Here is a 25,382-nt window from a genome sequence, read left to right as displayed (position 1 = left end):
TCAATTGACATTACCTCAACCTGCCTCGCGTCATATTGACGGTGCTACACATGGTCTTATCCAATTCAAAATGGTGCAGAGTGCGTATGACGACAGCCAGTTTGAGTCGATTCTTCGCGAGAACAGACAATCATTGCGTGCGATGTGCTGAGTCCCTGGCGAACCATATCCATATGTTCTGGGCTTATCTGAAATTGATGGGGTTCTGGAGGGGGTTTACTGATGTACTGTCAAGGGTATTGGGAATGGAGGCAACGCTGTCCCCATGGGTAGCAATTTTCGGAGTGCCTGTTGATCCAGGTGCTTTGGTGGGGAAAGAAGCCCATATGGTGGCATTCGCCTCTCTGCTAGCCCAGAGGAGGATCTTGCTGAGTTGGCAGGATTCAGAACCGCCAAGGGCACAGGACCTAGCTGCATTCATCCACTTGGAAAAGATTAAGTTCGCCATTAGAGGAATGGACGAGGGGTTCTACGTGAGGTGGAAGCTGATCATCGACTTCTCAATACTAAAATGTCATTGGAGTGAGGGGAGGGTTGAGGGATATGTTGGTTAAAAAACTCTTTGGGGGAGAAATAAGCAGGATTGTATGCATGTTGTGTTTACCATGTTATCTTATTAGATTGTTTTACGATATGTTATTACATCACGGTTTGTTTGTTAATGCTCTTTGATTGTTTTTGTCTCAGATAAATAACCTTTTTAAAAAAACTGATTTACAGAGGGATCCAAGTGTTCTAGTACATGAATCACAAAAAGTTAGCATGCAGATACAGCAAAAAATTAGGAAGGCAAATGGAATGTTGTTGTTAATTGCAAATGGAATAGAATATAAAAGTAGGGAAGTTTTGCAACATTTGTACAGAGCGTTGGTGAGACCACATTTGGAGTGTCCAGTTTTGGTCTGTTACTTAAGAAAGGATATAATTGCATGCATTAAAAGCAGGTCAGAGAAGGTACACAACTGATTCCTTTGATGAGAGGATTGTCATATGAGGAAAGTTTGGCCCTGTATCCATTGAAGTTTAGAAGAATGAGAGGTGATTTTATTGAAACATATAGGATCTGTAGGGTGGATGTTGAAAGGATATTTCCGCATGTGGGACAGACAAGAACAAGAGTACGCAGTTCAAAAATAAGAGGTGTCCCATTTAAAACAGAGATGAGGAGAACTTTTTTCTCACAGAGGATCATGAGTCTGTGGAACTCTCTTCTCCAGATTGATAGACGCAGGGTCATTGAACATTTTTAAGGCAGAGTAGGTAAATTCTTCACTAACAAGGTATTGGGGGTAGGCAGGAAAGTGGAGTTGTGCCACACTGAGATCAGCCATGATCTTACTGAATAGCGAAGCAGGCTTTGGAGGTCAAATGGCCTACTCCTGGTCCTAAGTGTGTACTTCTTGCTCGATCAGTAATATATATTTGAATTCCGTAGTGTTCAGATTTCCTGGGTTGTTCTTTATGCTGCTAATTGTAAATTAGGCTTTGTCCACCAGCAGCAGCACGGAGGACAAACATCAACAACACAGAGTTCAAACAAGTAAATTCAGTGGAGTCATAAAAGGCATCCAACATTGTGGATCATAAAGCAAAATACTACAATAATTGGAAAACTGAAATTCTGGAAGCACTCAGCAGAATCTGAGGAGGGAACAGGTAAGTTAATATTTTATGAGACATGATTCAGGTGTGACCCTATCATGCAACAGCAGAATATACATTTAAATGGAGCAATGTTCAGCCATGGCAAGCAGTAAGCAAACTGACAGCAAGACATCAGCAGACAACATTCCCTACTTTTTTCGAATAGAATTTAAAAAAAAAAATCTTTTTTTTGCCTTTAAATCATTTTTCTAACCATGTCATCACATTCCTCTTAATTCCATGTACCATTACATTTGCCATAAGTCATTTACGAGGTACCTTATGAAATCCATTAGAAATTCCATAAAGAACACATACATGCATTTTTAGATCTTTTTTTTCCAAGGAATATTTTTAGGTCAATCAAACAAGCCATGTTGTTTAGAAATCATTTCTTATGTTTCTCCAATTGTTTGAGTGATTTTATCCTGTTGCTAGCAGTTTGCCAGCAACTGAAGAAAGACTAATTTTATCGATGGCTTATCCCCATTTATTTTTCTTGAGGAGATAAAGTGGGATATATTTGCCATCCCCAAGTCCTCTGGCAAAATTTTCTGTCTCTGTTCCAAAACAAACCATGTAATTAACAGTACCGGATTGTCTTTTCAAGAGATCAAGAATTAAGGAAAACTAGTTCAAGTGGGTCCATTCCAAATCATTCAACTGTGTTTGATAAATGTTTCACTGAGAATTGGAAGTGATTTGCACGCATACATTCTGTTTTTGTTCTCTCATATACAATACATAAATAAAATGTTTTCATATGTGAAGTCATATCTAATATTAAGTGAGGTACTATTTGAATAACTATTTATACAATATTTTGCAATGGCTTAATGTCCTATTTTGAATAAAACTGTATTTGGTTCTATAATGTTAGGTTTAATGACAATTGCTTTACTTACCGAATTTCATCCAGGATGGGAAAAACACTATTTCCAGCACCGCATCCAACCTAATGATACCAAAATCAAGCACATACTATCAGTTTTCACAAAGCAAGGTACATTTATATGATTCTGAAATAAATTTCAAACAAATATTTGGGTGGGCATAGTCTGAATCCTAGACTTAGGATTCAGTCCCTGGTTTATGCTTTGGTAGCTTATTTCAGTCAGGGTGACAGGAGATACCGCATTAACTTCAGCACCTTTCAGCTAAGCAAGAGAACAAAACGGCTAGAAACACCACTTCTGAATTCTGTATATGTATGCATGTCTGTACGTTATAAATGTTCCAGTGACCTCCATTGGAAAGGTCTTGTGTGGAAGCTAGGTGAGGACAGGATTTGTTTTGGTAATCTAGCGATACTCAGATATAAAGAATGAATGATCACATGAAGCACTGGAGGGCTGCTGAGGCAGGCAGAATCATAAGTCAGCGCCATTAGTACAGTAGGAAAGAAAAGGTCAAGCATTAATTATAAAATATGTGGACAACATTTTTATTTATAAGGCCAAAGATCAATTGATAAGGTCGTGGTTAAAACTGTTTAAATGAAAGTTTAAATAAGCAACAGGAAAACTTAGAAATAATCTGTACACATAGAGTATATAAATTACAGTCTGATAGCCTGTTCAAATTTACACAATTGCATGCTATACTTGTAACACTTCATGAGAAGATGGTGGCACAGTGGTGTGACTGGAGTAGTAATCCGGAAGCCCAGGTTAATGCTCTGGGGACACTGGTTCAAATCCCTTCATGGCAGGAGCTGGTGGGATTTAAAATTTAAATACAATTCATTTAAAAAATCTGGAATTGAATGCTAGTTTCAGTAATGTTGACCATGAAACTATCATTGATTGCTGTAGAAACACATATGGGGCGGGATTCTCCGACCCCCCCCGCCGGGTCGGAGAATCGCCGGGGGCTGGCGTGAATCCCGCCCCCACCGGTTGCCGAATTCTCCGGCACCGGATATTCGGCGGGGCGGGAATCGCGCCGCGCCGGTTGGTGGCCCCCCCCCCGGCGATTCTCCGGCCAGCGATGGGCCGAAGTCCCGCCGCTGTCAACCCACGCCAGCCGGCGTGGATTGAACCACCTTTGGGATGGCGGGACACGGCGGCACGGGCGGGCTCCGGGGTCCTGGGGGGGGGGCGATCTGGCCCTGGGGGGTGCCCCCACGGTGGCTTGGCCCGCGATCGGGGCCCACCGATCTGCGGGCGGGCCTGTGCCGTGGGGGCGCTCTTTTCCTTCTGCCTTCGCCATGGTCTCCACTATGGCGGAAACGGAAGACCCCCTCCACTGCGCATGCGCGGGGATGCCGTGAGCGGCCGCTGACGCTCCCGCGCATGCGCCACGCGGCAAAGTCATTTCCGCACCAGCTGGCGGGGCACCAAAGGCCTTTCCCGCCAGCTGGCGGGGCGGAAATCGGTCCGGCGCCGGCCTAGCCCCTCAAGGTGAGGGCTCGGCTGCTCAAGATGCGGAGAATTCCGCACCTTTGGGGCGGCGGGATGCCGGACTGATTCGCGCCGTTTTTGGTGCTGGTCGGCGGACATCGCGCCGATTGCGGAGAATCCCGCCCATGGTTCACTAATCTCCTGACTTTACTTGGTCATGTAACTCCAGACCCACAGCAATGTTGTTTCTGCATTCTGAAATGTCCACTCAATTCAACAGCAATTGGGAATGGGCAACCAATGTTGGCCTTGCCAGTGACATCCACATCCCATACAAAAACTGAAAATTGAGGCTATCAAACTGTAATTTAATAATTTACAATACAATAATTGAATCAAAGAGGCACAATTGTGCATGATTAGGACTTTTGATACAAGTAGAGATAGTAGAGTTATTTCTGATCTGTAGGTTATCAATTAATTGAGTGTATATTGTAAGTAAAATAATTTTGTGGAAACAGCACCGAAAGCAAGTCAACAATTCTCATTCTTTGCCATTCATTAGGAGTGTAGTTTGATGGCCCTTTCCATTGGATTAAACAGAATATAGAAATCTTACATACACAAAAAAATGTGATGATATACGTTCGATACTTTGTGCAAATTAAAGCAGATCCTATGCCAGGAGACCTTAAATATGCAACTGTTTGAGTCATACCTTTTTATAGGGCTTATATTTTTCTTCTTCACCTACTAATATTGGTTAGAATTACTAGTGATAATTTAGACAGGTTGCAAATGCTATTTTTAAAATTCTTTTAAGGTGTTGATTCCCTTACTTCCCATTTCTTTTAATTTGTGGCTATCATTTTGATCCATAGATATTTAATGGACATATCCTTTAAGTCGAGCAGAGGAAGTGAAGAACATAAAAGTTGTAAAATAGTACACTGCTATTGGAGATTTAGCTTTTTAACAGCAGAACTCAGATTGTCTGGCATCCGAGAGATTGGAGAGATTTGGTTCAATTGGTTGGCTAGTGGCAAATGAATGAAATGAAATGAAAATCGCTTATTGTCACAAGGTGGCTTCAAATGAAGTTACTGTGAAAAGCCCCTAGTCGCCACATTCCGGCGCCTGTTCGGGGAGGCTGTTACGGGAATCGAACCGTGCTGCTGGCCTGCCTCAGTCTGCTTTCAAAGGCAGCGATTTAGCCCTGTGCTAAACAGCCATATTTTGCCCGGTGACAGGCGGTGATTGGGCCCTATCTGTGTGGAATGGTTTTGCAGAGAACCCAGGAAGGACAGTCGAGCTCAGAAAAGAAGATGTGAGTGTGCCTGCCTGTCTCTCTCTGTTTCTTCAAAACATAGAACATACAGTGCAGAAGGAGGCCATCCGGCCCATCGAGTCTGCACCGACCCATTTAAGCCCCCACTTCCACCCTATGCCCGTAACCCAATAACCCCTCCTTACCTTTTTGGACACTAAGGGCAATTTAGCACGGCCAATCCACCTAACCTGCACGCCTTTGGACTGTGGGAGAAAACCGGAGCACCCGGAGGAAACCCACGCCGACATGGGGAGAACGTGCAGACTCCAGACTGACAGTGACCCAGTGGGGAATCAAACCTGGGACCCTGGCACTGTGAAGCCACAGTGCTAGCCACTTCTGCCAAAAGCGCTGCACATTTGCTGCTTTCTGAACCTGCAGAGATGTTTTTCAGACCCTGATGAATCTGCAGTGAAAAGCATTACAGACTGAAAGCAAAAACCTCAAATTGAAGGCCTACACTGAAGAAAGATGTACTGGAAGACATCAATCTGAAACAGATTTTTAACCTTTTTACTTATTATCTTTCTTTACATCCTGCGGTGAGTTATTTACTCATAGTTATTGTTATTAATAAAAATGAATAGTCGATCTGCTGTTTTATGTATCGGATCCATTGGGAGGGATTGGGGGAATTACAAACATTTTAGAGGATTTGGGCCTGTTTTCCAGATATAAGTAAAACATGGGGAAGAGTGAGGTCTTCGTGATCGAGACAAGGGGACAGTAGAGGAGGTTGGGCAAGCTGCTGTTTAAGGTGGTGGGGGCAAGCTTTAGGTATTTGGGCATCCAGGTAGTGGGGGTTGATCACAACTACATAAATTGAATTTAGCGCGGTTGGTGGAACAGATGATGGGGATTTTAAGAGGAGGGATATGCTCCCATTATCACTGGCGGGGTGGGTGCAGACAGTGAAAATGGCTCCCGGATACTCCCGAGGCTCTTACTGGTTTTGCAGAAACTCCCAATCTTCATTCCAAAATCTTTTTTCAGAGGGTGTGGGTGGGGAAATCCCCACGGGAAAAGGAGGTGCTGTTGGAATGGGGATCCAGGGGTGGGGGCTGGCCTTGCCAAATATAATGAATTATTATTGGGCAACAAATATAGCCATGGGTAGGAAGTGGGTCGTGGGGGAGGGGTCGGTGTGGGAGCGGATGGAGGCAGCCTCTTGTAAAGGCACAAGCTTCGGGGCCTTGTTGAGGGCGCCTCTGCCGTTTTTGCCGGCCAAGTACTCCATGAGCCCGGTGTGATGGCGGTGGCGGCCCTGAGGGTGTTGGGACAGTGGCAGCAGCATCTGAGGCTAGAAGGTGCCTCAGTCTGGGCACCGATTTGCGGGACTCATAGATTTCCACCGTGGTGGTGATGAGGGGGTTTGGACACATGGTCTCAGGGGTGGCAGCGAGCAGGTATCAAGTGGTTTGGGGACCTGTTTGTGGGAGGCAGCTTTTCGAGTTTAGAGGAACTGGAGGAGTATGAGCTGCCCAGCGGAAATGGGTTCCGGTATTTACGAGGGCAGCATTATGTGAGGAAGCAGGTGCCGTCCTATCCTGATCTGCTGCCCCCGGAGCTACAGGATAAAGTGATATCAAAAGCAGGAGTGGGTGAGGATAAGGTATCTGAGATTTACAAGGAGTTAATGGACTGGGAGGGAGCCCTGGTAGAAGTCAAACGGAAGTGAGAGGAGGAATTGGGGGGGGGGGGGAAATGATGGCTGGGGTGTGGAAGGCAGCTTTGAGGAGGGTGAATGCATCTTCGTCGTGTGCCTTATTCAATTCAAGATAGTGCATAGGGCACATTCGGTGCGCAGGGAGGCCCATGAACCATATCCACATGTTTTGGGCATGTCCAAAGGTGAAGAGGTTCTGGCAGGGATTCGCAGATGTAATGTCTGAAGTGCTGAAGGTGAAGGTGTCCCCAAGTCCAGAAGTGGCGATATTTGGGGTGCCGGAAGACCTGGAAGTCCAGGGTACGAGAGAGGCCGACGTCTTGGCCTGTCTCCCTGGCAGCCTGGATTCGGAATTTGTTGGAGTAGAGGGACTCGGAGCCGCCGAAGCCGGGGGGGGGGGGGGGGGGGGGGGGGGGGTGAGCGACCTGGCGGAGTTCCTAAGGCTGGAAAAAAATTAAGTTTGCTTTCAGACAGTCAGTGGATGGGTTTGCCCGGAGATGGAAGCCATTTATCGACTTCAAGGAAAATTAAGGTGTCAGCGGGTGGGGGGGATAAAGAGGTTAAAGTGGGGACGGCAGGATGGGTGGAGGGGAATGGCAGGGAGGTTGGGGGTTGGGTAGTTATTTATTTGTGATGAGGGTTTCTGTTTGTTCTTAATCTGGTTTTGGTTGTGTTTATTGTATATACAAATGCATTAATAAAAATATTTATTTTTAAATGAATAGTGTTTAAATTTACAAACCTGGTGACTGTAGTTATTGGGCAACCAAAAACCAGAGACTTTGGGTATTTTCTAAGAATTGTTGATTTCAGTTGTGTTGCGACTCTGGCCAGGGTATTGTAGCCAAAGAATATGATTATCATTGACAAGGCCAGAATCTATTGTCCATCCCTAATTGCCCCAGAGGTGATGGTATGTCACATTCTTGAACCACTGCAGTCCATGTGGTGTAGGTGGTTAGGAAGGGATTTACAGAATGTTGACCCAGTGACAGTGAGTGAATAGCAATTTAATTCCAAGCCAGGTGCATGGTTGGAGGGTAACTTGCAGGAGATTATGTTCCCATGCATTTGCTGCCTTCTCCTTCTAGGTGGTAGAGGTCACGTGACTGGAACACGTTATCAAAGGAGCCTCCGTAAGTTGCTGCATTGCATCTTGTAAATGGTACACACTGCTCTCGCTATGTATCAGTAATGGTGGAGAGTGGGCTGCTGATCAAGTTGGTTACTTATTGTTCTGGATATTGTAGAGCTTCAGGCAAGTGCATAGAATTCCATCGCTCTCCTGACTTTGTGCCTTGTAGAATATAGTCAATAGGTTTTTGGGGAGTCAGGCTCGTTACTTGCCCCAGAATTCCCAAACTTTGTCCATTCTTAAGGTTGCAGAATTTACATGGCACACAAAGTAATGAATCCAAATATAAGTTAAAATGATACTTTAAATATTTATAACTTGCTAACGACATATTCAAAATAAATGGCATCATGATGCACATTAAGAATCAGCGATGTTCTGGAGATTTCTATTGGCGGCCATGAGCTGATCGGTCACATATGGGTGGCTCCCGCTTGGAGACTTTGTTTTTGGCCCTTTCTACCCGGTGTATATAAACAGATGTTTTGGTGGGAAATAGAACAAAGCAAGTTTGTTTTTTCTCCTCCAATGTGGGATGTCGGTGGGTTAAAATCGAACAAAGCACACGCTAAGGATTTGGAGGACTCTCATCGCGCAACGAAGGAAAATATGTCGGACCTCACTGTGTCATCGCCCTCCCCATTGCAAATGGAACAGTTAATGGAGTTCATTGTTGGTGAGTTCAAGAAGAACAGGCAGGAGATGCGGAGGACCTGTCCAAGGCAACTGATGTGGCAGTAGCTCCTCTTTGCGGGTGATGGAAAGGGTGGAGCAGTGACTGAGGTCGCAGGGCGCAACGATCGGGAGATAGATAAGGTGGTCTCGGATCACAGAGACCCGATTGTCTCTTTGGAGGCAGAGATAACAATGCTGGAGGTGGCATACAAAGTTTTGAAGGCCAGAGGTGTATCGGGCCCACCTGTGGCTGCATCAGAAGCTGAAAGCTGGGGATCCGCCATGAGCGGTAATCGTTCGGTTGCATAAATACTTGGAGAAGGAGTGAATTTTGAAGTGTGCAAAGTCCACGTGAGACTGTAGCTGGGAGGGCACAGTAAGAAGTCTTACAACACCAGGTTTAAGTCCAACAGGTTTGTTTCAAACACAAGCTTTCAGAGCACTGCTCCTTCCTCAGGTGAGGAAGGAGCAGTGCTCCGACAGCTAGTGTTTGAAACAAACCTGTTGGACTTTAACCTGGTGTTTTAAGACTTCTTACTGTGCTCACCCCAGTTCAACGCCGGCATCTCCACATCGTAGCTGGGAGGGTCACTCCATATGAATCTATCAGGACATTGGGGCCAACCTGGCCAAATGTCAAGCAGCTTTAACAAGGCCATAGCCGCGCTCCTCTTTAGGAGCAAAGTTCAATTTGGGTGATGTACCTGGCAAAACTATGGGTCATGTTCAAGAACAAATAACATTATTTTAATACGCTGGAGGAGGCGAATGACTTTGAGAGAAAGAATTGTTTGGGGGAGAATTCATGCCGATTATGTAGAGTCTTGGTGTTATTTAATAATAATCTTTATTGTCACAAGTAGGCCTACATTAGCTCTGCAATGAAGTTACTGTGAAAAGCCCCTAGTCACCACATTCCGGCGCCTGTTCGGGTACACATGGAGAATTCAGAATGTCCAACTCACATAACAGCACGTCTTTCGGGACTTGTGGGACGAAACCGGAGCACCCGAAGGAAACCCACGCTGACACAGGGAGAACGTGCAGACTCCACACAGACACTGACCCAAGCCGGGAATCGAACCTGGAACCCTGGCACTGTGAAGCAACAGTGCTAACCACTGTGCTACCATGCCGCTCATATTGAATGTTTGGAGGTGTTACATGTTCATGTGTGTTGGTTCTTCATTATGGTTGATGTTGGGATTACTAGAGTTTTGTGTTTTTCTCTGAATGGGAGTTTGGGGTATGAGGCCTCATCTATGGGGAGGTATGGGCTTGTTCTTCCTGGTTTGCACTAGGCCAGATGGGAGAGTCGGGTGTGGGGTAGATTGGGCTGGATCCTTTTCATTGTGTTGCAAGTGGGAGGTCACCATGCTAGCAGGAATGCGAGTAAACTGGAGCAGTGCGAGGGAGAGGGCTGCAGGTGGTCGGGTTTGTGGGAAGATTTTACAGGAAAAATGTTTAGCGACTGGATTAATGGAATTATAAACCACAAGGTATGAAAATACTTCTGTATAATTATGAATAATTCTGATATCTGAAACAGTTAAATGAACAAGCCGTACTAAAATCAGAAAACCTTATTGACAACTCTTCTTAAATGTCAAGTCTCAAGAGGGAGTCCAGTTTGGATGAATTTATATAAAAGAAAAATACTGGAAATCTGAAATAAATACAGAAAACGCTGGAACGACTCAGCACGTCTGACAGCATCTGCACAGAAAGGTACAGAGTTAATGTTTTGAGTCCGTACGATTCTTCTTGAGAGCAGTTGGGTGCATTTATGTTGAGATGACTGTAAGTTTCCATGAATGCTTATATCTCAGTGACTTCATATTTCAAATCCTCTCTTTTTTCAAATCCTCTTTTCTCTCTCTTAATTTACACTGAGCACTGTAACTGTACCTGTGGGTAAATTTATTTAATTTACACACTTTGCTGGATACTAAAGTATCTGCATGGAGAGATGATATTAACCAGAAGGAAGTGCAGACTGAAAATGGCAAGAAATGAACTTGCTGTGCTGTAGTAATAACATTTTTGAAGAATTAATAATAGAAGTCAAATAAAAATGAGGGGAGACAATGAATGCAAAAACACAAACCATACACACAAAGCATGAAAAGAGAGAAGTTAAGAGTTGAAAGTACAAGCAAACTACCCAAACTTGTAACACAAACTAGGTTAAATGTATGATATTGAAACAAGTTTTTCCCACCAGTCAGTACTGCAATGCAAATATCCCATCTTTTTGTCTTCAATTGCAATGTGCAGCCATGATTAAAACGTATTTAAACTTATTTTGATCAACTGCGATATCATTCATGTTTTTTTAATATTTCCAATTAAGGGGCAATTTAGAGTGGCCAATCCACCTACCTTGCACATGTTTGGGTTGTGGGGATGAGACCCACGCAGACACGTGGAGAATGTGCAAACTCCACACTGTGACCCAGGGCCGGGATCGAACCCGGGTCCTCGGCGGCGGGAGGCAGCAGTGCTAACCGCTGCGCCCACTCCATTGCAATGTTATCTAATGATATTCCACGATAAACTAACTGTACACTCCGACTGCAACCACAGCTGAGAACAACTATCTCACAGCACCCCAAGAACAAAGTTGAGAATCTTCTGGACAGTACGGCTTAAAAGGTTTTGCTTTAAACCAATGGAGATGCACTAAAACAACTCTGCAACTAAGTTGTAGGAGATTTAATAAAGAAGTTAGAGTGGGATTTCTGCTCTGATTTTTATATTCTGTCCTGTGCGAATCACCAAAATCCTGCTTGGCACTCCTCCATACCTGCGTTTCTACTACTGAAAAGCCATCATTTAAAAATGAAACAATAGGAGATAATCTCATCATTCGTGGTGGAAGACAATGTCATCACTATGCTTGGCCCTCAACATCATATCTTATTGGCAGTATTTCTACCTCTTAATCAGGTTACAGGCGGACTTAGAACAAGCATTGGAGAAAGACCGAGCTTGCAGAAATAAAGATCACATCAGTGTGTAATGGAACCATGCTAACTCTGGGCACCAACATTTCAAAACATCTTGCTTTCCTCCTTGAAGAATAAAGTAAATTGCCAAAATGCGTTTAATAGAAGGGAACAGAAGGTCGAAAAGGAGAAACAGGGAAGTGATGTGTACTGACAACTGGAGTCATGGACTTTTGAAAATGTGTTGCTACAGTTGTTTTGAAAATATACTGCAATAGTATTTTTTTAATTCATATATTAAGCAGAATGTACATGAACCTATTGAGCATGGATAAAATGGACACACACATACCACCTTCTTAAAAGCCTAGTCTACCCCGTTTTGCAAAAATACCTCAAAAATTCTGAAGGTGAAATCAATACCAGGAAAATATTCTGCATTCTTCAGTCTGTCCGTCCTATTCCTCTGTTGCTTTTTATGCTCCAAGTCTTTGCCACTGTTTGTTCCCTTTGCTCGTTCTATAGTATTTGCTTGCTGTACGGTTTCAGAAATGTTTTGTTTAGCATGTGTCTTGTTAAAACCATCCAACTTTGCTTTTTCTAGACTTGCAGAATACTCTGTTTGTAAGGAAACATGAGAACTAAGTATGGAATTACTTGTAGGTTCTTTGACCCCTTCATTCCTACTTAGTGTTCTGTCTGGAAAGAGTTCAGGAAACTCGAGGAGCAGCCACCTACGATCTTTGAAGAATTTATTTTGATGTGCTTTGTAGAATTCATCCCAGTAGGTACTGGCATCTTTTTCATATTTGACTGCAGCAACAAATTGCAGTAAAAGAGAAAAAAAATTAATCGTTCAAGCCTGAAGTCTGGTTTTAAACTGAAATCACATCTATGGAGCTGCAGCACGGTAAATTAAAAATCTTAACGCAAATGGGGATCCAAGGAAAAAGATACACAAATTACAGCAAAAATGGCATATATACACAGAATAATGCCTATGACTAGGATAATTTTTTCCAAGATCTATAGGAACCATAATCCCACCAAAGTTTCTATTGCACAAAACATAGTTCAGCAGATCTATGTTAAGGTTCACTAAAAGCAAAATATGTATACACTCAAAAATACCAATTACATTGACATTATTTAAATATTTCCTTTTCAGCAATTTTAAATTTGAAATATTGTTTCCTTCTTGATTGTAAACTTTGGAATGTATACATACAATCTGACATTGATTCCTTCACTTTAAACATATGCAAGGTAATCTCTGTACCCATTTAATGTGATTATTCAATCTGATAAATTTACTACCAAACGTTTTTGGAAGTCTGGTCTCTATTATAATTAGCAAGCAAAAGATAATTTCAGCACTCCAGTACTACATATCTACACTATAATGAGAATCAAAATCTGTAATTTATTATTTTAAAATTGGGACAGTTTTTAATTGAAGAAATCCCAAAAGATTTAGTTCCTAGTACAAAAGGTTCATCCTTGGGCCCCAGCTATTTACAATCTATATAAATGATTTGGATACAGGGATACAAGGTTCTATAGCCAAATTTGCAGACGATACAAAAATAGATAGGACAGTAAGTTGCAATGAGGAAATAAGAATCTTACAAATGGATATCATAGAATTTACAGTGCAGAAGGAGGCCATTCAGCCCATCGAGTTTGCACCGGCCCTTGGAAAGAGCACCCGACTTAAGCCCATGCCTCCACCCTATCCCCATAACCTAGTAACCCCACCTAACCTTTTTGGACACTAAAGGGCAATTTATCACAGCGAATTCAACTTACCTGCACATCTTTGGACAGTGGGAGGAAACCGGAGCACCCAGAGGAAACCCACGCAGACACAGGGAGAAACTGCAAACTCAACACAGATAGTCACCTGAGGCTGGAATTGAACCTGGATCTCTGGAGCTGTGAAGCAGCAGTGCCACCATGCTGCCCTCGTTTGGTTAGGAGAGTTGGCCAAAATGTGGCAGATAGAATTTAACGTGGATAAGCTTGAGGGCATGCGCTTCGGTTGGAAAAATGGGAAGGCATTTTATTATCTAAATGGGCACAGTAAGAAGTCTTACAACACCACGTTAAAGTCCAACGAGGTTTGTTTTGAATCGCTAGCTTTCGGAGCGCAGCTCCTTCATCGGGTCTAAATGGGGAGCGACTTTGGGGTGCTCCATTGCAGAGAGATCTGGGGGTCCTTGTTCATGAGTCACAGAAAACTAGCATGCAGATACAGCAGATGATGAAGATAGTTAATGGAATGTTGGCACTTATAGCTAAAGGAATAAAGTGTAAAGGTAAGGAAACGTTGCAACTATACAAGGCATTGGTGAGACCACACCTGGAGTATTGTGCACAGTTTTGGTCCCCTTATTTGAGGAAAAATGAAGTGGCATTGGAGGCATCTCAGAGGAGGTTCACTGGGTTGATTCCAGAGATGACGGATCTGTCGTATGAAGAGAGATTGAACAATTTAGGCCTATACTCTCGAGAGTTTAGAAGAATGAGGGAGATTAAATTGAGGTATATAAGATGATAAAAGGTATGGATAAAGTAGATGTGGAGCGGATGCTTCCTCTTGTGGGGCATTCTAGATCGAGAGGTCATAATCTTAGAATAAGAGGTAGAAAATTTAAAACAGATTTGAGGAGAAATTACTTCTCCCAAAGGGTTATGAATCTGTGGAATTCGCTATACCAGACTGCGGTGGATGCTGGGACAGTGAGTAAATTTAAGGAGAAGTTAGACAGATTTTTAATGGGTTGAAGGGTTATGGAGAATGGGCAGGACGGTGGAGTTAAAGCCAGGATGAGACCAGCCATGGTCGAATGGCAGAACAGGCTCAATGGGCCAAATGGCCTAATTCTGCTCCTATATCTTATAAACTTATAAATGTGGATGTAATGGAAGGACATCAAATACTAGAGTAATTACACTAGTGCAGCAAGTGCAGCGGCGCTGAGGACCCGGGTACAAATTCTGGCCCTGGGTCACTGTCCGTGTGGAGTTTGCACATTCGCCCCATATCTGCGTGGGTTTAACCCCCACAACCCAAAGATGCGCAGGTTAGGTGGTTTGGCCATGCTAAATTGTCCCTCGAGTGGAAAAATATTAATTGGGTACTCTAAATTTATTAAAATAAAATCATAATGTCCAAATTAACATGCACCTGGACCATCGTGGGTTTCCTCCAGGTGCTCCGGTTTCTTCCCACAAGTCCCGAATGATGTGGTAATTTGGACATTCTTAATTCTTCCTCAGTGTACCCGAACTGGCGCCCAAGTGTGGAGAATAAGGGCTTTTCACAATAACTTCATTGCAGTGTTAATGTAAGCCTACTTGTGACAATAATAATTATTATTATTCAATAAAACACGATAGGCAAACTGCTCTACAGTTTGCTCATCATTTGTACTCCTGTCAGGCTATTCTGTCATAAAGTAATATTTCAAACCTGTCTTCCACTTGCTGCACCTCTAGAAAAATATTTGCCCAAAGTTCAGGTAAAACTTTATAATGTACCTTGTTCTTCCAATGAGACTCTAACATTAGAATTTTCTTCAATTTTTTGCCTGGCAAGTTCTTCCTGTTCAGGAGTCCATTGGATGTGATCCCTGGATAAAAATGTTAATTTTCTTTTTGAAAGATTGCAGAGGATGGTACACATTTTAATGATTTACATCCTTTCTGCTCTTCCAATTACTGGAATAGAACAGAAGGCAAAAATTATTTGGAAATGTTTGGGGTTGGTTATTTGCCATTCTCTTTCTTTATTCTTCAATGTTTCTACACATGGAATTTTTGTAAGAAATTCATAAGAGGGGGAAAAATAGCAGCTCCCACCATATTCCAGAAGGAATTTTATTAGATCAATCGTACACCATAAAAATAACATAATTGATACAATGTTCACTTACTTATGTAATAGCAGAGTATTTCAAAATATGTAATATAATCAAGCAGAGTTAGCATGGTTTCATGAAGGGGAAATTATGCTTGAGAAGTCCATTAGAATTCTTTGAGGTGGCAAGGAGCAGGATAGATAGGAGCAATGGATGTGATACTTCTTGGATTGCCGAAAAGCATTTCATAAGGTACCACACAAAAGGCTACTTAATAAGGTAAGAGTCCATGGTGTTGGGGGAGGGTAGTATATTAGCAAGGATAAGAGATTGACTAACTGATAGAAGGTCGGGTTGGGATAAGAGAGGCATTTTTAGGTTGGCACTCTGTAACTAGTGGAGTGCTACAGGGATCAATGCTGGGGGCACAATTATTTACAATATATTAAGAACTAGGATGAGGGAAGTGAATGTACTATTGGCAAGTTTGCGCATGACACAAAAATAGGTAGAAGTCTTACAACACCAGGTTAAAGTCCAACAGGTTTGTTTCAAGTCACTAGCTTTCGGAGCACTTCTCCTTCCTCAGGTGAATGAAGAGGTAGATTCCAGAAACATATATATAGACAAAGTCAAAGATGCAAGACAATGCTTTGAATGCGAGCATTTGCAGTTAAATAAGTGTTCACAGATCCAGAGATAGGGGTAACCCCAGGTTAAAGAGGTGTGAATTGTCTCAAGACAAGACAGTTGGTAGGATTTTGCAAGCCCAGGCCAGATGGTGGGGGGTGAATGTAATGTGACATACCTCTTCATTCACCTGAGGAAGGAGCAGTGCTCCGAAAGCTAGTGATTTGAAACAAACCTGTTGGACTTTAACCTGGTGTTGTTAGACTTCTTACTGTGCTCACCTCAGTCCAACGCCGGCATCTCCACATCACAAAAATAGGTGGGAAGGCAAATGGTGAAGATGACACAAAGTGTCTACAGAGGGGATAGACAGGTTAAGTGAGTCGGTCAAAACTTAGCAGATGGAATATAATGTAGGAAAATGTGAAGTTATGCACTTTCGTAGGAAAAATAAAGGAGCTGAATATTATTTAAACGGAGAAAGACTGCAGAAAGCTGCAGCACAGAGGGTTTGGGAGTTCGCATGCAAAAATCACAAAAAACTAACATACAAGTTTAGCAGGTAATAAGGAAGACGAACAGTATGTTGGCCTTTTTTTCAAAGGGAATGGAGCTCAAACTATGCAAGACACTAGTTAGATCACACATAGGACACTGTAAACCGTTTTGGTTCCACTATCTAAGGAAACATAGGGGTTGGTTTAACACAGTGGGCTAAACAGCTGACTTGTAATGCAGAACAAGGCAGCAGGGCGGGTTCAATTCCCGTACCGGCCTCCCCGAACAGGCACTGGAATGTGGCGACTAGGGGCTTTTCACAGTAACTTCATTGAAGCCTACTTGCGGCAATAAGTGATTCTTATTATATTGGTTTCAATGCAGTTGAGAAAAGATTCACGAGCTTGATCTTGGGTATGGAAGGACTTTCTTATGAGGAGAGGTTAATTAGGTTGGGCCTGTACTCATTGGAGTTTAGAAGAATCAGAAGCAACCTTATTGAGACAGAAGGATTCTCAGGTTCTTGACAGCATAGATCCTGAGAGGTTGTTTTCCCTTGTAGGAAAGTCTAGAACCAGAGGGCATAATAGAGTAAGGGGCCACCTATTTAAGACAGAGATGAGAAGGAGTTTATTTTTGGGTGGCAAAGTGGTTAGCACTGCTGCCTCGCAGCTCCAGGGTCCCGGGTTCAATTCCGGCCTGAGGTGATTGTCTGTGTGGAGTTTGCAGTTTCTCCCCTTATCTGCGTGGGTTTCTTCCGGGGCTCCAGTTTTCTCCCACAGTCCAAAGATGTGTAGGTTAGGGGGATTAGCCACGCTAAATTGCCTCTTAGAGCCAAAAAGGTTAGGTGGTGTTACTGGGTTACGGGGATAGGGTGGAGGTGTGGGCTTAAGTAGAGTACTCTTTCAAGGGCAGGTGTAGACGTGATGGGCCGAATGGCCTCCTTCTGCACTGCAAATTCTATGATTCTCCCAGCGGGTAGGGAATCTGTGGAATCTTTACCGCAGAGGCTGGGTTAAGTATGTTCAAGGCTGAGCTAGACAAATGTTTAGACAGTCAGGGAATCAAGGTTATGAGGATAAGGCAGGAAAGTGTAATGACGATTATGTCAGATCAGTAATGATCTCATTGAATGGTAGAGCAGACTCAATAGGCTGAATGGCCTGCTTCTACTCCTACATCTTATGGACTGTCAAATCAATCCTTGGACCCAAGGATTAAATTTCATTACACTACTTGCTACAAAACCTTTTAACAGTAAAAAGTTGAATTTAAAATTCAAATTATTAACTTTTTGAAATCATATCAGAAGCTCCATATTTGAGTTGTTTGCGATCAAAACAACTGAGTAACAATGGAATAAACAATACATAAGCAATAATTCTTCCAACCAGATTTTAAGTGAACAAACATGTAATCTGAAATTACATTTTTATATCAGATTTCCAGCATCTGGAGTACTTTGCTTTTGTAAACATAATCTGGTTTGGAAAACATCCACTTACCACATATTATGTTCAAATACTTTACTAGGATCAGATAAAATCCGGGAGCCAAGAGGAGCAGTTGGTCGTCTACTACTTTGGAATCTACATTGCAAGCCAAGTTTCCTCAGCAATGCAAGAGACAGTATGCGAACCAACGGGACTTGTGACTTCCTCTTCATACTGATGAAATGTCTGTTCCAAGGAAAACACATATTTAATTGCTGAATTCAGAAATATCCAGAATAGATTAATGCAATAACTATTATGTTTTGAGGAAAAAAACAACAGCAAAGTGAAGAGTGGAAGTGACTTCATCTCATTTTCAGTATTAGAGAGCAGTAAAGAACAGAAAAGTGTTTTTTTTGTCTAGCACTTATGCACACAAGGAATCATTGAGAGTTGCGGGGCAGTGGGGGTTGGTTAAGGACATGATAGTCACATTAATCAGCAGTTTGAAGGATGAGGCAAGCAGAGGAATGAGTAGATTGGAAACATTCAACTTTAGATAAGTAGGTAAGGCATGAACCTGAGAAATTGGATTCGCCAGCACAGTGAAAAACAGAATATAAGCTTTCTCAATAATCAATTTTTGTGCATTGACTTCATTGGAAACATCAGTTTTTATTGATATCCTTTCTTTCCCCAGATATTATGCAGGGGAGGTCTCTCCTTTACTGCTGAAATCCAATGTGTAATGGTGCTCCCACAATGCTATTAGATCAGGAGTTTCAGAAATTTGACTCAGCAACAATGAAGGAACGGTGATACACGTTCCAGTACTGATGGTGCATGACTTGATGGGGAACCTGGAGATGATATGGTCCGGTTATAACCTGCCTGCTTACCCACTGGCTGGGGACTAATGGCAATCCCACAATCCTTTGGGAGTATGAGCTTCCCCAATGAGGGGAGCGGAGAAATCATTAGCAGATTCCCTGCATAAATAAAGCTGGCCAGTTTGGGACCGGCTAGAGGAGAGTGAGCAGCAAGGAGTTGCTGCTGCTGTTGTGTATATATATATATATGTTATTGTAAATAAATGTTATTTCTTCCTATCCTTCAACTCGTGCTGGATTCTTCGTGGCCCTCACAAAACTGGCGACGAGGGTTAAAGTGAATAGCTGTCGACACTGCTGAAGCCACCTCCCTGGATTTTTTTTGTTGGATACAGGTTGTTTTCTATTATACCATGCCTCTGTATGGACGTTTGAATGTTTTGGCGCTGCGCTGGAAAGCTGGAACCAGTACACTCAACGGATGCGTTACTATTTCCGGGCAAACAACATCACCAAAAATGAGCGACAGGTGGTCATTTTGCTCACCGCCTGCGGCCCACATACGTTTGGGGTGATTAGGAGCCTTACATACCCAGCTGTGCCGGACACGAAAATGTTTGATGAACTTGTGAACTTAGTGGGGCAACATTTTAACCCAACCCTGTCCACGATAGTCTAGCATTACCGGTTTAATACCGCTGAGAGGACCCCAGGAGAATCCCTTGCCGTCTTTCTATACAGGCTACGCAAGATTGAGGAGTACCGTGACTATGGTGAGACCTTGTTAGAAATGTTACGTGACCGTTTGGTTTGCGGTATTAACAATGCGGCCACCCAGAAAAAGTTGTTAGCTGAGCCAACATTGACTTTTCAACAGGCCATTCAAATAGTATTGTCCCGAGAGAGCGCAGAACGGGGAGTACAAGAGCTACAGGGAATGGAGGTGCACGCCTTGGGGCGCAACCCCTTCCGTCCGAAAGCGTCCCTCTGCGGTACCTTGGGCGAGGCAACGTCTGGATCGACGCCAGTGGCCGTCAGACAGTCCTCCCCGAAGGGAGCCTTCTCCAGAACCAATGTATGAGGAGCCATGTCCGCCGTGTCAGACTTGTGGGCGCCGACCCCGTCGCGGACGCTGGTCCTGAGGGCGCTAGAGGCGCCGTCGGTCCGACAGAAACTGGGGCTGGCCCAGGGGCCGTACCTTCCATTTGGATGAACCTGCGGCGACTACTCCCGAGGACGTGGAGACGGAGGACGACTGCCTGCAGCTGCATTGAGTGGCAGCTCCCCATGTGGCCCCCATTAAGCTGACAGTACAGGTCAATGGTCACCCGCTTAAGAGGGCGGACACTGGCGCAGCGGTCTCCGTGATCGCCCAGAGGACATTCGACCGCATCAAGCAGGGTATACAGACCCTTACATTAACCGACACACAGGCCAGGTTGGCCACCTATACGGGGGAACCATTGGACATTGCAGAAACTACGATGACCCTGTTGTTTATGGACGTCAGGAGGGGCGTTTCCCACTTATCGTGGTGCGCGGCCATGGGCCCAGCCTGTTGGGTTGGAACTGGTTGCGCCATTTGCGGCTGCAGTGGCAGCACATCCTCAAAACAGTTTCTGGAGGGTTGACTGAGGTGCTAGGACGGTACCCGGATGTACTCCAGCCTGGTTTGGGGAAAGTAGCCTGTATACAAGTCGAACCAGGAGCCACACCGCACTATTTCCGGGCGCGCCCGGTGCCTTACGACTTGCTAGAGAAGGTAGAAGGGAAGCTCACTCATTTGGAGACTTTGGGTATTATCAGGCCCGTTCGTTTCGCTGACTGGACAGCACCAATTGTACCTGTAATGAAGCCAGATGCCACAGTCCGCTTGTGCGGCGACGATAAACTTGCAGTGAATACGGCTTCCCGGCTCGACCTATATCCAATGCCTCGCATAGAGGATCTCTACGCTAAGCTTGCAGGCGGACTCTCGTTCACAAAATTAGATATGAGTCACGCCTACCTACAGTTGGAGCTGGACCCTGCCTCCCGGCCATATGTAACGATTAATACACACCGGGGCCTGTATGAATATACATGGTTGCCCTGTGGGGTATCCTCTGCCTGTGCTATTTTTCAATACGTCATGGAGGGCATTTTGAGAGGTTTACCACGTGTTGCTGTCTACTTAGACGACGTTTTGATTACAGGGACGTCGGAGCAGGAACATTTGGAAAATTTGGAGGCTGTCCTTACGACGCTTTTCGGAGGCTGGAGTCTGTTTACGTCGCATAAAGTGCGTCTTTCAGGCGAAGAAAGTAGTCTACCTGGGTTATCAGGTGGACCGCGAAGGTTTGCACCCCATCGCAGAGAAGGTGCGCGCAATTCAACAGGCCCCCGCCCCGACTGACACTTCGCATCTTTGTTCTTTTCTCGGCCTCGTAAACTATTACGGGAAGTTCCTCCCCAATCTGGCAACTACGCTGGCCCCGTTGCACCTTCTGCTAAAGAAGAATCACACCTGGGTTTGGGGTCAGCCGCAAGAAACCGCTTTCCGGCGGGTAAAACAACAATTGTCGTCGTCTGGGTTACTAACCCACTATGATCCTGGAAAGCCTTTGCTCATCACATGTGATGCATCCCTGTATGGTATTGGGGCCGTCCTGTCCCACAAGATAGAGAACGGGGCCGAGTGGCCGATAGCTTTCGCCTCCCACACATTGACTGCAGCGGAAAAGAAGTACACGCGATCGAGAAGGAGGGCCTGGCAGTGGTCTTTGCGGTGAAATGCTTCCACCAGTATGTGTATGGCCGCCACTTCACTATCGTGACTGATCATAAGCCTCTGCTGGGGCTTTTCCGAGAGGATAAGCCAATACCGCCCATTGCTTCCGCACGGATCCAGCGCTGGGCTTTGTTGCTCGCTGCCTACAAGTATTCTCTGGAGCACAAACCAGGAACCCAGATAGCGAATGCCGACGCACTGAGCCGATTGCCTTTATCGACCGGCCCCATGTCGACCCCCACGACCGGTGAGGTGATTGCAACCTTAAATTCTATGGACACCTTGCCTGTCACGGCATCACAGATCCGTGAGTGGACCCAGACGGAGCCAGTCCTGCCAAAGGTTCGGCACATCGTCCTGTATGGTGGGCAGCATAGACAGCTCCCAGGCGAGTTGCAGGCATTTTCCTCCAAGCTGTCAGAATTTAGCGTGGAAGACGGTATCCTCTTGTGGGGGACACGTGTGATTGTCCCAGAAAAAGGACAGGAGCTGATACTAACAGACTTGCACAATGGGCATCCAGGTGTGACCAAAATGAAAATGTTGGCCCAGAGTTATGTCTGGTGGCCAGGCCTCGATACCGACCTTGAGAAGGTAGCCCAAAACTGCTCCATTTGCCAGGAGCATCAGAAGCTTCCGCCGGAGGCGCCCCTACATCACTGAGAATGGCCAGGGTGGCCTTGAGCGCACTTACATGCGGATTTTGCCGGCCCTTTTCAAGGATCCATGTTCCTTCTATTAATCGATGCCCAGTCTAAATGGTTAGAGATGCATAAGATGGTAGGCACAACGTCCTGCGCAACAATCGAGAAGATAAGTTTGTCTTTCAGAACGCATGGCTCCCCGAGGTGCTGGTCACGGACAACGGCACTCCATTCACAAGTGAGGTGTTTGCGAGGTTCATGAAGATGAACGGCATACGCCATATCCGCACCGCCCCTTACCACCCGGCTTCAAATGGGTTGGCGGAGCGCGCAGTGCAGACATTCAAATGAGGCCTAAAGAAGCAGTCTTACGGGTCGATGGACACGAGACTGGCTCGTTTTTTGTTTTCATATAGGACCAACCCACATGCGGTGATCTGGGGTAGCTCCCGCAGAACTCCTAATGGGCCGGAGACTTCGCACCCGCCTTAGCATGGTTTTCCTGGACATTGGCGCAAAAGTACGCCACACACAAGAACAGCAGGGACATGTTTTTTCTCGGCATCGTCCGATTGGGCAGTTTGCACCCGGTGACCCAGTGTTCATTCAGAATTTTGCTGGTGGTGCCCAGTGGGTCCCTGGCGCAATCCTTCGCCAAACGGGCCCTATCTCTTACCAGGTGCAAGCCCAGGGTCGTCTCCAGCGCAAGCATGTAGACCACGTTTGGTCCAGAAGACTATCCCTTCCAAAGATTCCCCGCCCCCGGAGCTCATTTCTACAGCCAGAGACCAGACACAGTGGAAAGTATTCCTCACAATCTTCCTCTGGTGCCGCACTCAAAGCCTGCGCAGGTCGTTGTAGAACTGCGTGGAGATAGAGACGCCGAGATGACGGAGGCAGCGGACTCCAACTCCGAGATGGAGCCACAGGACGCCTCAGAGGGGGAATCCTCGGGCCCACGTGCCGTGAATGTACAACCGTTACGCCGTTCATCACGGAAGCGAAGTTCTCCGTCTCGGTACACGCTGCCCGATCCAGCGCCTCGTGCAAATGGTGTCCAGCTTGCGGCAAAATGAGTCCAATGCCCTCCTTCGCCAGGGTCTTCGGTGGATTCCTTGGACTTTGGGGGGGGGGGGGGGGGGGATGTTATAATATAACCTGCCTGCTTACCACTGACTGGGGACTAATGGCAATCCCACAATCCTTTGGGAGTATGAGCTTCCCCAATGAGGAGGGCGGAGAAATCATTAGCAGATTCCCTGCATAAACAAAGCTGGCCAGTTTGGAACCAGCTAGAGGAGAGTGAGCAGCAAGGAGTTGCTGCGGTGTTGTATATATATGTTACTGTAAATAAATATTGTTTCTTTCTATCCTTCAACTCGTGCTGGATTCTTTGTGGCCCTCACAAAAGGTCCCATGCATGTACTGCATTTAGGAGCGGTTTCAAGACCTGTGTATTGAGTTCTTCCACGAGGGATTATTCCCTGTGGCTCAGCTCAGTACAGAGGGAAACAAAAACCCCACAACCTGGACAAGATGGCTATTTAATCAAGCTTGTTACATGTACACGGAGAACAGACTGGATATCAGCCAAGTCCTGTTCTACCGAACAAAGAGCCGAGCACAATAATTGTACAACGTTCAAAAATCAATATCCCACCCCATTTGAACGCGATCCAATCCCTGAAGCTGCTTCTTTTAAACGTATCCAATAGAATTGCAAGCAGTGTTTAAACTTCACCCAATAGAGTCGCAAGCAGCGCATGATTGATCATCATCCTGACAGCTGCTTACAATCCTAGCAGCTTGCTGACTGTGAGAAACAGAACAGAAAGACAAGGGGCGGGATTCTCCACTCCCGCACCGAAGTGGCCGCGCCGTCGTGAACGCCGCCGAGGTCAACGACGGCGCGAAACGGCCCTGATCCAGACCGATTCAGGCCCTGACAATGGGCTAGGATCGTGGCCGCGTCATCTACACCACCAGGCATTGTCGCCCGCGTAAAGGCGGCACCGCATAACTGGCGTCATCCGGGCATGCGTGGTTGCTGTCCTAAGTCCGCCCCGCAAGAAGATGGCGGACAGATCTTGCGGGGCCGCGGAAGGAAGGAGGTCCTCCTTCAGAGGACGGCCCGACGATCGGTGGGCACCAATCGCCACAATCCCGATCGCGGTCCTGGATCCCGTGGAGGCCCCCGCCTGAGTCAGATCCCCCCACCTGGACGTCCACAGCAGCTGCAGTTCCAAGCTCCCGCTGGATGGTACCAGGTTAGAACCACGCTGGTGGGACTCAGCGGGAGTTCGGCCCGTCGCCTGCGGAGAATCGCCACAGGGGCCTATTTCAGCAGCCCCCAACCAGCGCCGCGGAAGCCACGTGGGCGCAATTTCCCGCCCCCCCTGCCGATTCTCCAACCCTGCGCTGGCTCAGAGAATCCCGCCCAAGGACTATGTAAAACAGGCACCTGCAAACCCTGGCGAAGTACCACCAGCGCTGTCGCCACAAAAATGAAAATCACTTATTGTCACAAGTAGGCTTCAAATGAAGTTACTGTGTAAAGCCCCTAGTCACCACATTCCAGCGCCTGTTCGGGGAGGCTGGTACGGGAAGGTCCTGCAAATGCATTGTCAGGATAGGCACACAAACTGCAGTGTTCTCGCTCAGGCCAATACCCCAGAATTGGAGCATTGACCACACTCGATCAGCTCTGCTGGGTGGGCCACATCATCCGCATGCCCAGCACGAGACTCCCAAACAAGCACTCTACTCGGAGCTTCAACACGGCAGGGCAGTGGGAACCTTCAAAGACACCCTCAAAGCCTCCTTGAAAAGGTGCAACATTCCCCACCTGGGAATGCCTTGTTCAAGACCACTAGAAGTGGAGGAAAATCATCTGTGAAGGAGCTGAAGACCTAGAGTTTCATTGTAGAGAGCAAGCCGAACCAAGCGCCGACTGTAAAAGGAGCGCGTAGCAACC

General features: G+C 45.5%; 1 protein-coding gene across 9 annotated transcripts in view; it reads right to left on the bottom strand.

The window, feature by feature from the left end:
* The window catches only part of mettl8 (methyltransferase 8, methylcytidine), an 89,427-nt gene that overhangs the window by 63,638 nt on the left and 407 nt on the right, over nucleotides 1-25,382 (bottom strand). For 7 of the 9 annotated variants that reach the window (XM_072475734.1, XM_072475769.1, XM_072475776.1 and 4 more), the window contains exons 2-5: nucleotides 18,237-18,410; nucleotides 15,284-15,375; nucleotides 12,135-12,553; nucleotides 2,550-2,599 (exon numbers count right to left, since the gene is read on the bottom strand). In XM_072475734.1, the coding sequence (XP_072331835.1) occupies nucleotides 2,550-2,599; nucleotides 12,135-12,553; nucleotides 15,284-15,375; nucleotides 18,237-18,397 (722 nt within the window). In that variant the 5' untranslated portion in view covers nucleotides 18,398-18,410. Of the gene's footprint in view, nucleotides 1-2,549; nucleotides 2,600-12,134; nucleotides 12,554-15,283; nucleotides 15,376-18,236; nucleotides 18,411-20,838; nucleotides 20,991-25,253; nucleotides 25,275-25,382 lie in introns of those variants that run through there. The other 2 variants (XM_072475749.1, XM_072475743.1) reach the window with 2 other exon arrangements.

This window comes from Scyliorhinus torazame, chromosome 2 (assembly GCF_047496885.1).
Source record: "Scyliorhinus torazame isolate Kashiwa2021f chromosome 2, sScyTor2.1, whole genome shotgun sequence".
Taxonomy (NCBI): domain Eukaryota; kingdom Metazoa; phylum Chordata; class Chondrichthyes; order Carcharhiniformes; family Scyliorhinidae; genus Scyliorhinus; species Scyliorhinus torazame.
The sequence above is the reverse complement of the archived record's forward strand: the minus strand, read 5'-3'. Positions and strand labels throughout refer to the sequence as shown.